This window comes from Pseudophryne corroboree (assembly GCF_028390025.1).
Source record: "Pseudophryne corroboree isolate aPseCor3 chromosome 3 unlocalized genomic scaffold, aPseCor3.hap2 SUPER_3_unloc_73, whole genome shotgun sequence".
Taxonomy (NCBI): Eukaryota; Metazoa; Chordata; class Amphibia; order Anura; family Myobatrachidae; genus Pseudophryne; species Pseudophryne corroboree.
The window spans coordinates 563,387-577,204 of NW_026967567.1; the positions used below are offsets into that span (position 1 = coordinate 563,387).

Genomic DNA, 13,818 nt, shown 5'->3' on the forward strand with positions numbered 1-13,818 from the left:
GGCGGGGTCTGCGCCACCTGTATTACGGTAATGGCGGGGTCTGCGACACCTGTATTATGGTAACGGCGGGATCTGCGCCACCTGTATTACGGTAACGGCGGGGTCTGCACCACCTGTATTACGGTAATAGGACACTAGAGTGTCAGCCACCTGTACAGGGATAATGCAGCACCAGAGGCTGCTCCAGCTGCACTATAACAAGGCACCAGAGGCTGCTCCCCCTGTAGTACAGAACCTGACACCAGAGTTGCTCAGCCTATAGAATAATAATAATAATATCATTACCTGCTGCCAGACACAGCAATGGCTGCTCTCTGCTCCTGCTGCCTTGTGGGAATGATAGAAGGAAGGCGGAGCTCAGACCAGGGGAAAATGGCCGCCGCTCCTGACGTCACTACACGGCCAGGGAACCTATCGACGCTGCAGCCGGACTGGTCTACAAGAAAATGGCCGCCGGCCTCCTGCACTGAGGACATATATCTTAATATTAATTAGCAGAGCTCTGAGCTGTGGGCGGGTCGAAGGAGGGGAGGGGCCAGTAACCAGTAAGCAGCCTGTGCCAATCATGCCCTACTTCCGGACTGTGCTTTCCAGCTTACTTCCGTATTGTGCGTTCCACATACAGGAAGTGAGTTTTCATCGACCGTTTCAGCCTCCCAGTGACCGTGGAGATCAGGTAATGGCGTCTTACTATACAGGGGGAGCAGCCTGTGGTGTCCTGTTATTATTATTATACAGGGGAGCAGCCTGTGGTGTCCTAATATTATTATTATACAGGGGAGCAGCCTGTGGTGTCCTGTTATTATTACTATACAGGGTGAGTAGCCTGTGGTGTCCTGTTATTATTACTATACAGGGGGAGCAGCCTGTGGTGTCCTGTTGTTATTACTATACAGGGGGAGCAGCCTGTGGTGTCCTGTTATTATTATTATTATACAGGGGGAGCGGCCTAAGGTGTCCTGTTGTTGTTGTTATTATTATACAGGGGGAGCAGCATGTGGTGCCCTGGTATTATTATACAGAGGGAGCGGCCTGTGGTGTCCTGTTATTATTATACAGAGGGAGCAGCCTGTTGTGTCCTGTTGTTATTATTATTATTATACAGGGGGAGCGGCCTAAGGTGTCCTGTTGTTGTAGTTGTTATTATTATTATTATACAGTGACATCACATATCTATAGTAATGTAACTCCTCTTTTACATGGGGGTACAGTGTATGCGTGCAATGTGCCTCCACCCAAGCTATTTAGAGCCCAATACTCTAATTGCTTAAGAAATACCCTACCCCTGTAGTGGTCGCCTATAACATTAGTATGTGATGTAACCAGATAGGACTATGCACATTTACCTATCGTACCTTTCCTTTGTGATTTCAGGCTCTTCCACAGATACGAAGACAGTTCCACCGGTAAGTATACTAGTTTTAATATGTAAGAAGTTATAGGCCACTTTATACAGTTATATCATATAATACTCAAACCATGAACCGTTCTAATAATATACCCCACCTATACATAATAATATACCCCACCTATACATAATAATATACCCCACCTATACATAATAATATACCCCACCTATACATAATAATATACCCCACCTATACATAATAATATACTCCACCTATACATAATAATATACCCCACCTATACACAATAATATACCCCACCTATACACAATAATATACCCCACCTATACACAATAATATACCCCACCTATACATAATAATATACCCCACCTATACATAATAATATACCCCACCTATACATAATAATATACCCCACCTATACATAATAATATACCCCACCTATACATAATAATATACCCCACCTATACATAATAATATACTCCACCTATACATAATAATATACCCCACCAATACATAATAATATACCCCACCTATACATAATAATATACCCCACCTATACATAATAATATACCCCACCTATACATAATAATATACCCCACCTATACATAATAATATACCCCTCCTATACATAATAATATACCCCACCTATACATAATAATATACCCCACCTATACATAATAATATATCCCACCTATACATAATAATATACCCCACCTATACATAATAATATACCCCTCCTATACATAATATACCCCACCTATACATAATAATATACCCCACCTATACGTAATAATATACCCCACCTATACGTAATAATATACCCCACCTATACATAATAATATACCCCACCTATACATAATAATATATCCCACCTATACATAATATACCCCACCTATACATAATAATATACCCCACCTATACATAATAATATACCCCACCTATACATAATAATATACCCCACCTATACATAATAATATATCCCACCTATACATAATAATATACCCCACCTATACATAATAATAATATACCCCACCTATACATAATAATATACCCCACCTATACATAATAATATATCCCACCTATACATAATAATATACCCCACCTATACATAATAATATACTCCACCTATACATAAGGTAATGCATGCAATACAGAGCATACGATTCCACAAGAAAGTTGTGGGGCTGCGTTTGAAAAACCACCCGGGTTCTCTTACTATAATCGTGCACGGTTGGGGCCCTTTCGTGTCTGTGTATAAGAAGTACTCCGGGTTATATGGGTATCCACGTGGAGCAATTGTCCTCACGATTGTTGAGCAATCCCTACTTCACGGCAATGAATAGCATGGTTTCCATGGAAGATCTAATTGTAGCGCTCCTAGACAACCTGAAACAGGAAGGTAGTACGTGGAGCTCTCCACCCCGGAATCCATGACACCCGTGGTCTACTCATTACATATAGTGGGGTGATGATCTGTGTTACCTGTCCCAGTATAAGCATAGCCCCACTGTAGATCCGTGGGTGTGGCTCCAGAACGTACAGAAGTCCCGGTTATTGGCACCTGTCTCTGATAGGCGAGGGGTGCTTAGTCTCCCTAGTGTATCATTTCCAAGTTTAGGTGACCCTGCGCCCTCTCTGAGCTGCTTTCATCATTATACACCACCGCACTCTTAATGACTGCTACCCTGCTGGTCATTATCTAATGGATATGAAGTCTCTAGAGGTGCTATTTGTACTTCTCAGATCCACCGATGCTGCTGGTCCCTGTGTTACTGTGCTGGGGGCTGGTACTTTAATATTTAAAGGATGATAGGGAAGTATGCAGATTAGCAGGATTTATATGGGGGCATCCTGCACTTACAATGATAGTGTGCCCGGTCTGGACCTCCCCCCGACTCAACATCCACCAACAACCGGGCTCTTTCTGTCTTCCTTCAGGTTGGATGGGATGAGGGGCACAGCTCTGCCTCGGGGGGAGGGGGGGGGACTGTCTGCTACTGCTGGACTCCTGGTAGCTGCTGCCCGAACTGCGATCTCCTTCCATGTACTAGCCTGCCCCGCCAGCGCTCCGCCTCCCAGCACTCTCCATGACAACCAGGCACCGGGACGTCCCTGCTCGGCGTCCACCAGGGGAAATTAACACAGCGCTTCTCACCCACAGCGGAAGACATCCAATTCCTTTCCCCCACAGTGGCTCTCTCACTGACAGGGAACCGCCTTTCTGTAAGCTCCCTCGTCTCAGCCGCCAGCCTTTTTCTCTCCCCTTAGTCAGCCCACCAACAAAACCGCCACTACACGCGCCCAGCCACCTCTCTCAGCACACGGGACCTCTGGAAGCTTCTCCGTGATCTCCCCCGCGCACTGCACGCTTACCAGAGTCCCCTCACCTTCAGCATGCACAGAATAATAGCATAAACACACTATACATTATTGGATCACTAGAAAGATCCAAGTTATTATCACATATACGGTATACATCAGTTGGCAGCATCTCTATTACTTTATAGATCTACACATTCATTATTGATTTTCCCCCTCATAGTGTCCCAAGGCCTTCAAATCACTACAGTACTACAGTAATAATACAGGGACATGACTGGGGAGGTGAGGGGATCTGGGAGCGTCACAATAACATCACTTATATCTATAGTAATAATACAGGGACATGACTGGGAAGGTGAGGGGATCTGGGAGCGTCACAATATCGTCACTTATATCTATAGTAATAATACAGGGACATGACTGGGGAGGTGAGGGGATCTGGGAGCGTCACAATATCGTCACCTATATCTATAGTAATAATACAGGGACATGACTGGGGAGGTGAGGGGATCTGGGAGCGTCACAGCGACATCACTTATATCTATAGTAATAATACAGGGACATGACTGGGAAGGTGAGGGGATCTGGGAGCGTCACAATATCGTCACTTATATCTATAGTAATAATACAGAGACATGACTGGGGTCTGAGGAGACTTGGGAGTACAGTAACACCAGGGGATGTGTCTGGGTGATGACTGGAGAGATGACTGCTGGGAATGGGGCATTATACAGTAACACCAGGGGGCATGTCTGGGTGATGACTGGAGAGGTGACTGCTGGGAATGGGACATAATACAGTAACACCAGGGGATGTGTCTGGGTGATGACTGTATCACTGTGTGTGTCAGGTTCCTATAAGACAGAGCTGGCCAAACTAGTCCTCGAGATCTACCAACAGTTCACATTTTCCAGACCACCTAGCTGGTGCACAGGTGTAGTCATTACTAATTAAGATGTGCTGAATTCATTCCTAACTGACAATTCTACAGATCTCCAGGAGGCCTGGAAAACATGAACTGTTGGTAGATCTCGAAGACCGGTTTGGCCAGCCCTGCTATAAGGTGTCAGGATGTCACTGTCTATGTCTCCATGCAGGAGGAGGAGTATATAGAGGAACAAAGAGGTCTGTATGAGGACGTGATGATGGAGAATCACCTGCCCCTCACATCACTGGGTAAGAGGAGACTGTCCTGTATTGTACAGGGAAGAGCAGGTATGGGGGCCCCTATATACACACATCATCTGATAATCACATATATACATTGTACTCAGTCACTGTTTGTCTCCTACAGATGGGCCCAGTAACAGAGATACCCCAGAGAGATGTCCCCGTCCTCTGTATTCCCAGGATTGTACAGAGGAGAATCACAGGATCCCACAGGAGGATCAGGTAGGTGGGCTATGGGTTCTCCCCAATAAACCTAAGTGACTGTCACTATATGATCTGTAGAGTAGCTGTGTGTCTTATACACTGATATTATACTGTTTCAGCTCAGTTTAATCAAACAGTATCCAAATGTCATTGTATTTTTTGGGTTATTTAGGTAGAACGTCTTTCTCGTATAAAGGCAGAAGATATAGAGGAAGAAGAAGAAACGTATGTGACTGATATTAAGGTAGAAGATATAGAGGGAGAAGAAGAGACGTATGTGACTGATATAAAGGCAGAAGATATAGAGGGAGAAAAAGAGACGTATGTGACTGATATAAAGGCAGAAGATATAGAGGGAGAAGAAGAGACGTATGTGACTGATATAAAGGCAGAAGATATAGAGGGAGAAGAAGAGACGTATGTGACTGATATAAAGGCAGAAAGTATAGAGGGAGAAGAAGAGACGTATGTGAGGGGTGATCAGCAGTGTAAGGAAGAGGAGATCCCTACGGATATCAGCACAGGTGAGTAATAAACACTTATTACAGAAAAGAGTCACATATTCTCCTTGCTCAGTCACTACAGCAATCTCTTATACTACACCCTCCTCTGTCAGTACAAACTAATGAGGAATATGTATTTTCCCAGTGGGGGAGTCAGGAGCCATCAGCCCCTAGTATACTCCTGCTCGCCCCCTCACATCATGTCACTGTGTGTTACCAGCCCAGAGATCTGACCAGTCTCCTCCCCACACTCTCTGGTGGATCTCAGACATCAGGAGCCATCAGCACCTATTATACTTCTGCTCTCCTCCTCACATCATGTCACTGTGTGTTACCAGCCCAGAGATCTGACCAGTCTCCTCCCCACACTCTCTGGTGTATCTCATACATCAGGAGCCATCAGCTCCTATTATACTCCTCTCCCCCTCACATCATGTCACTGTGTGTTACCAGCCCAGAGATCTGACCAGTCTCCTCCCCACACTCTCTGGTGTATCTCATACATCAGGAGCCATCAGCCCCTATTATACTCCTGCTCTCCCCCTCACATCATGTCACTGTGTGTTACCAGCCCAGAGATCTGACCAGTCTTCTCCACACTCTCTCTGGTGTATCTCATACATCAGGACCCATCAGCTCCTATTATACTCCTGCTCTCCCCCTCACATCATGTCACTGTGTGTTACCAGCCCATAGATCTGACCAGTCTCCTCCCCACACTCTCTGGTGTATCTCATACATCAGGAGCCATCAGCCCCTATTATACTCCTCTCCCCCTCACATCATGTCACTGTGTGTTACCAGCCCAGAGATCTAACCAGTCTCCTCCCCACACTGTCTCGTGTGTCTTATACATCAGGAGCCATCATCTCCTATTATACTCCTGCTCCCCCTCACATCATGTCACTGTGTGTTACCAGCCCAGAGATCTGACCAGTCTCCTCCCCACACTCTCTGGTGTATCTCATACATCAGGAGCCATCAGCCCCTATTATACTCCTCTCCCCCTCACATCATGTCACTGTGTGTTACCAGCCCAGAGATCTGACCAGTCTCCTCCCCACACTCTCTGGTGTATCTTATACATCAGGAGACATCAGCCCCTATTATACTCCTGCTCTCCCCCTCACATCATGTCACTGTGTTACCAGCCCAGAGATCTGACCAGTCTCCTGCCCACACTCTCTGGTGTATCTCATACATCAGGAGCCATCAGCCTCTATTATTCTCCTTCTCTCCCCCTCACATCATGTCACTGTGTGGTACCTATGTTTTCACCTGCAGGGTTCACAGTAGTATCCACAGGATATACATTGGGATATGAGGTATCGTCAGCGGATTGGCAGTAATGATCAAAAGGTTTCGGCCTCCCAGAATGCAACAGGCCAGTCTCCTATATCCCGCCTCCTGGCTCAGGGAATTCAGTTTTTTTGTTGGTGCGGCAGGAGCTGGAACACGATCTTTGGACTGCTGATTTTGGAATCCCTAAGCTCGTTATTAAATTTATTTTTGTTGTCTTAACTTTTTTGAGCGAGTTTTCTAAAAAGCGTCTTACACGCCACCTTAGAATGAGTCGCTCCAACAACTTCCCGCCCGGTCACGACAACGCTTACGCACGTGTTCAGTGCTGTTTCAGCGGGCACCTGTGTAGGATGTACTAGCAAGTCCAGCTGACGTTACCAGGCTGCGGCCGGAGAATGGGAAGAAGGTCAGGCATCAGTTCTGCTTAGTGGGGGAGATGCGAGACACAGCCGCACTGTTCTCAGGGTGGGGACTACTGAACAGTCGCTGATGCGGCTGCCACCTCGGGTGCACCAGCACTAGGCCCCAGGGATCATAGGCTCCAGGGATTAGTGTGAGGCCGGGTTCCCTGGGGTTTCCGTCTGAGACGCTGTGTATCTAAAAGGACCCGGTCGCAGTATAGGCGGCTGTGTGACTGGTGCATGTGTGTTCAGTGTTGTGTTCACTGGGCATTGGTGTACACTATTTGCGTATGGATCCCCTCAGCGTTCACTAAAGTACTGATCCATCCTGGAAGCGGGGGTGAAATCTCCCTGTATCCCACTCTCCTGAGACAGGTGATACAGCACTAAGTCTCTACCTACCATTGGGTACGAGGAGTTAGATAAATGCCTGATGCATATGAGTCTGTAAACTATTACTGCTGTTTCTTTCGCTGTGCGACTGAATACGTTAAATATCCTATACAAGGTAATGCAGTAATATGTTTCTCCTACATACTTGAAATGTATCTGTAGTTGATTATGTGATCATATTGCTTATAATACTAATTAATAACCTGTGACTGATTGCTAGTGTGATTGCTGACTTTACTATTTCTGTCAGTTTTTGGGTATATTTCAATCCTCAATGCTGGTGCAAAGCAGGGAAGTATCAGATTGTATGTTACTTTATAGCTTGTTAAAGTGATTTCAGTCACAAATTGTGTAGTTAACACAGTACAGGTGTGTGATTTGTTTACCATTGTGATCGGACGGTGCTTACGAAAGCCCTCACCGCCTTGCGTCCCGGCCGGGTGTGGTATTGAAAGTCGATAGTAACTAGGTCAACAATGTCTAGGTCGACCACTATTGGTCGACAGTAACTAGGTCGACAGGGTCAAAAGGTCGACAGGGTCAAAAGGTCGACATGTTCTAGGTCGACAGGTCAAAAGGTCGACATGAATTTTTAATGTTATTTTGGTGTCATTTTCTTCGTAGAGTGACCGGGAACCCCAATTAGTGCACCGCGTCCCCTCGCATGGTGCCTTCGCTCCGCTACCACTTCGCGCGGCACAGATTACCGTTCCAATCGTAGTCCAAGTGGATCGTTAAGTATGAAAAGGTTCAAAAAAAGAAAAAAATTGTGAAAAACTCATGTCGACCTTTTGACATGTCGACCTAGAACATGTCGACCTTTTGACCCTGTCGACCTTTTGACCCTGTCGACCTAGTTACTGTCGACCAATAGTTATCGACCTAGACATTGTCGACCTAGTTACTGTCGACTTTCAGTCCGGATCCCGTCCCGGCCCCAGTCACAGAATGGAGTTTAGGTCACACGGGACCTGGCCAAATAGGGGATTCCCGCTTACCATCAGTAACCGCCTGTTACTGATTCCACCCACTACGCAGTGGGCGGATTCTATGCAGCCACCACCAGACTCCTATTTAGTGGGGTCTGGAACCACTGCTCTGCTCTGTATGCGTCAACACGCTGTCTTACCACCCCTGTGTGGTATTGACGAATCTCCAATAGTTGCTTGACCAAGCACAGCACGGTAGCAGGTGGAAGGCGGAGCTTGGAGATGCTGGGTGTACCCTGGACAGCCGAAAAACGGACCTAAGTTTCGCTTAGCCCTGCAAGTCACAAGATGAAGCAGTCGTCTTGAGGCAGAAGATGTTTTATTTACCCAGTCTTAAAAAAGACTGTTCCCTATTTGCTACCGGCAACTGCAATACAGCAAGTTGTTTACAGCAGAGTGAAAATGGTCTAATCCACCTCTGAAGCTCATAGGCCTCATCTTTTTATCTCAAACCAACATACAGTTCAACAGGGGGTAGTCCCACCCTGAGTCTTTTTAACCAATTGTTTTAGCTTTCACCAAAGCCTCCTGAATAATCCAAGGCAGGCACAGGCTCAAGTTGAACCCCTGTGGGCTTCTTTTGCACAGACATTATACAATATAGCTGAGTGGATAATGCCAGCTCCTATACTAGGGATAGGTTACCCTGTTAACCCTTACAAGAAAAACAGGCTGAAAGGCCTGTGGAAAATAAATCACACAGACATGAAACAACATCCTCACAGTCTACACGTTTCAGAAGGAGACACTTGGGAGGATGAGGATTCCTCACATTCTGGGTCTGCATACAGAGACGAGGATGAAGGTCCCATCTCAGTGGTTATACCTGAGCTAATTAGTTCTATGAAAGCCATTCTATCCTTATAGGAGGCAGCAGAGCCTTTGTTAAAATCCAATGCTCCTGTGTTTAAACATCCCAAAACAGTCAGAACTGAATTTCTGGGGTCAGAACAGCTGACGGAGATTATGCAAGAGGCTTGGGTAACACCCAGTAAGAAGTTTAGAATTCCAAAGAAATGGAATTCCCATTATCCTCTTCCAGCTGGGAACTGTTTAAAAAGGGAGGTGGCTCCCAAAATAGATACGCACGTCATTCGATTAGTGTGAAAATATACATTACTTCTGCCTTCAACATCATTATATGATGTTACGGATAGAAAAATAGATGTTTTTTTAAAAACCATTTTCTCCTTGTCTGGGGCAATTGTGAGACCAGCCATGGCTTCAGCCTGGATGGCAAAAGCAACGGCCGCTGGGCTGATGCATTGGCATCTAGAGAGCAAAAATCCCATTTTGCACATATTAAACAGGCGGCTATGTTTATGGAAGAAGCAGCCTTGGACATGGGTACTATTGCCTCTCAAGCATCAGCCTCAGCTGTAGCAGCTCGCAGAGCGGTCTGGCTACGTACATGGGAAGCTGTCTCAGAGTCCAAGGAGGTTCTAGAGTCTTTGCCTTTTACTGGAGATATTCTTTTTGGTAAAGAATTAAACAGTATTTTGGAGTCAGAAGCAGACTCTAAGAAAGCGAAGTTTTCTTCTACTTACAAGTCTAAACCTAATTTTTCAGCTTTTCGGTTCTTTCGGACCCAAGGAAAAGCGAAAGGAAAAGTTTTTCGGCAAACAGTCCCAATCAGACAAGTCTGGAAAGACTAAAAAGCACTGGGCTTACCAGAAGGCCTGCTTCCAAACCAGAAGATAAGCCATCAGGCTGATGGTGCGGGCCTCCACCTGGAGGACCCCAGGGTGGGAGGCCGACTTCTTCATTTTGCACAGATCTGGCAGCAGTCCACCACAGATGCCTGGGTGCAAGAAGCGGTATCTCACGGTTATGCGTTTGCCTTCAAGAAGCACCCTCCACAAAGGTTTTTTTGTACCAGCCCGTCTTCAGTAGAAACAAAGGCCAGGGCCTTACAAGAGGCAGTTCAGAGGTTGCTTCAGTCAGGAGTGATAATTCCAGTTCCTCCTGTGCAACAAGGACAAGGTTTCTATTCCAACCTGTTTCTAGTCCAGAAGCCAAATGGGTTGTTCCGGCCCATACTCAATCTCAAGGTGCTGAACAAGTACATTTGGGTGCCTCCATTTCATATGGAGACTTTACCTTCCATTATTTTGGCCATGGAGCCGGAGGATTTTATGGTATCCCTTGATATCCAGGATGCTTACCTGCATGTTCCTATAGCACTGTCCCATCAGTGCTATCTCAGGTTTACCATCCTCCAGCAACACTTTCAGTTTCAGGCCCTACCATGTGGAATGGCCACAGCTCCAAAAGTGTTCACCAAAAATATGGTGGTAATGGTGGCTTATCTCTGTTGACAGGGGATAAGGATTTTTCCGTTCCCTAGATGATTTATTAATTCTTGCACAATCTCAGGAATTGCTTCAGTGTCATCTGCAACAGAAAATAGCTTGTTTCCAGAGACACGGTTGGCTCAAAAATTGGGAAAAGTCGTCCCTGGGTCCATCACAACGGATGATGCACTTAGGGGGCTGTATTGGATTCCAGTCTTCAGAGTGTTTTTACCTCTGAACAAAATATCCACAATACAGTTGAGGATTCAGGATTTGCTACAAATTCAAAGGGTATCAATTTATGCAGCTATGTATGTGATGGGATCAATGGTGTCGACATTCAACATGGTGGAGTATGCTCAATTCCATTCAAGTTCTCTTCAATGTCTGATCCTTTCCAAATGGAATGGGTTACATCAGACAATAAAAACTCAAACTATGGTCCTTCCTCTGGAAGTATGGAGGTCATTAGCCTGGTGTCCCATCTGACCAAAGGGAGACCCTATTGGATCTCAGATTGGGAGGTGCTGATTACGGATGCAAGTTTTCAGGGCTGGGGAGCAGTGTCAGAAAAAGGTAGCTTCCAGGGGCTGTGGATCAAGGAAGAAAGTTGCCTGCCGATAAATTTATTGGAACTTTGGGTCATATATATGGCACTCACTCAGGCAAAGGACTTTCTTCAGGGGAAACCGGTTCAAATTTGTTCTGACAATGCAACGGCAGTAGCGTGCCTCAATCATCAAGGAGGAACGCGCAGTCAAAAGGCAATGAAGGAGGTAAGACGCACATTAAGATGGGCAGAACTTCATCATCCAGCATTGTCCGCAGTATTTGTTCCGGGGCTCCTAAACTGGCCATTCATGCAAGCGGATGGGTTTTACACCCAGAGGTCTTCCAGAGTCTGGGAGACAAGTGGGGGCTGCCGGAGATAGACCTCAAGGCCTCTCAGCAGAATTTCGAAGTACCCGCATATGGGTCAAGAACAAAGGATACCAAAGCGATCTTCGTGGATGTTCGGTCAGTGAGATGGGACTTTCAGCTAGCCTATGTGTTTCCACCAATCGCCCTGTTACCCATGGTGATTCGGAAGGTCAAACAAGGAAAGGGCACTGGGATTCTAATAGCTCCAGCATGGCCCAGAAGGCGCTGGTACACAGATCTACAGAGACTATCAGTGGACACTCCGTGGCTACTGCATCAACGTCCAGATCTGCTGTTGCAGGGTCCTTGTTGTCACAGGCATTGGGATTGGCTGTCTTTGGTGGTATGGCTCTTAAGACGTCCATCCTTAAATCTAGAGGATTTTCTCAATAGCTATTTCAAACAATGCTTAGAACAAGGAAACTATCTTCTGCTTGTATTTATTACTGTGTGTGGCAAGAATATATCCAACTCTCTTTGTGCTCTATGGATTCCACAAGAGGGTATTGTCTGCGGACAAGCAAACGCTGGCGAGGTGGCTTCAAAATACTATCCCGGAAGGTTACTCTCGTGCTGAACTCCCTATTCCGGCTAATGTCTCATTCTACCTGTATAGTAGTGGTGCCTCAGCTGAACTGATATATAAGGCAGCCACATGGTCTTCCATCAACATATTCATTAGGCATTATGCCTTTGATACCTTTGCCTCTCAGGATGCTACATTTGGGGCGAAGGATTCTCCTGTCCAATCAGGAGCGTCCCCTCCACTAAATTTGCTTTGGGACATCCCAATGTATATCCTGTGGATACTACTGTGGACCCTGCAGGAGAAATATGTAACTATGGTAGACTTACCGTCGATAACTCTATTTCTCCTAAGTCCACATGGATTCCACCCTGACGCACCTGATTTGCTGATTCTTACACCTACTAACCTTTTCCTTCTTGTACGGAAGGGTGTGCATGTGTGTTCTTCTCGCCTCGTTAGGGCTGTCAATGATGCTCCTGCCTTGAGCTTTGGAAAAGAACTGAATTGCCTGAACCAGGAGGTGGGGATATAGAAGACTGGCCCATTGCATTCTCGGAGGTCGAAAGCTTTTGATCGTTGGTGCCAATCCTCTGATGCTACCTCATATCCCAATGTATATCCTGTGGATACTGTGGACTTAAGAGTAATAGAGTTATTGATGGTATGTCTACTATAACTACATATATTACATGCTATATTATGTACGCTATGAATGTGTATTATTTGTGGCATGGTGCGGCTGCTAGCTGGGGCGCAGGTTCGGGGCTCCTCATGCCTCGTAATGCTTAGGAAATATCTGGCGCAGCCCCTGTCATGTATCCACATGCTCCTGTATCAGCCGGCCTCAGGGAATTGGCTAATGAACGGCTCCTGTTACTGAGTTGGCAGCATCTGAGTCTTGCTACCGTCGCCTTAGGTATATAATACATTTATTGAGCTTGTGTATGGGAACCAGCATTGAGGATCCTGCACATTCCCTGCTGATTACCTGTCCCCTGGCACTAGAATGACGGCCTTCTCTGGCTTCTGATCCATGGCCTTAAGGGCACACCAGTGGTTCCTATTGGAAGTATCTTCAGGAGCGTTCACGTCTAAGTAGGAGGACAGTGTCTTTTGCAAAATTCTAGTGCCTTCCGCATCCATTACTATATAATCCTACAATCTCCAAGGTGCTAAAGGAGGAGTAGCGGGGAAAAGGCGACCAGGACCCTATCAGAGGGGTGTGATCAGACCATGAAATTACTGTCGGTAGAAAAATTCAAGTCACCAGGTTCTGGGATACAATGTGATAAATATGGAGACTGACACAGGACATATTATAAAGGATAAGCATTTATTTCTCTAAGTTACAACAATGAGAACCTGCAAATAACAAGTTATACTCAGTTACAGTAATAGGAAGAACAAATTAGAATACTCCGCT

At 45.8% G+C, this 13,818-nt stretch overlaps 1 protein-coding gene across 1 annotated transcript in view; it reads left to right on the top strand.

The window, feature by feature from the left end:
* Positions 1 to 685: 685 nt before the first annotated feature.
* LOC134984685 (oocyte zinc finger protein XlCOF22-like) overlaps positions 686 to 13,818 on the top strand; it is a 37,090-nt gene continuing 23,957 nt past the window's right edge. Inside the window, exons 1-5 of the mRNA XM_063950209.1 lie at positions 686 to 817; positions 1,375 to 1,406; positions 4,787 to 4,904; positions 4,984 to 5,081; positions 5,236 to 5,587. Coding sequence (XP_063806279.1) covers positions 4,832 to 4,904; positions 4,984 to 5,081; positions 5,236 to 5,587 — 523 coding nt within the window. The 5' untranslated portion in view covers positions 686 to 817; positions 1,375 to 1,406; positions 4,787 to 4,831. The remainder of the gene's footprint in view (positions 818 to 1,374; positions 1,407 to 4,786; positions 4,905 to 4,983; positions 5,082 to 5,235; positions 5,588 to 13,818) is intronic.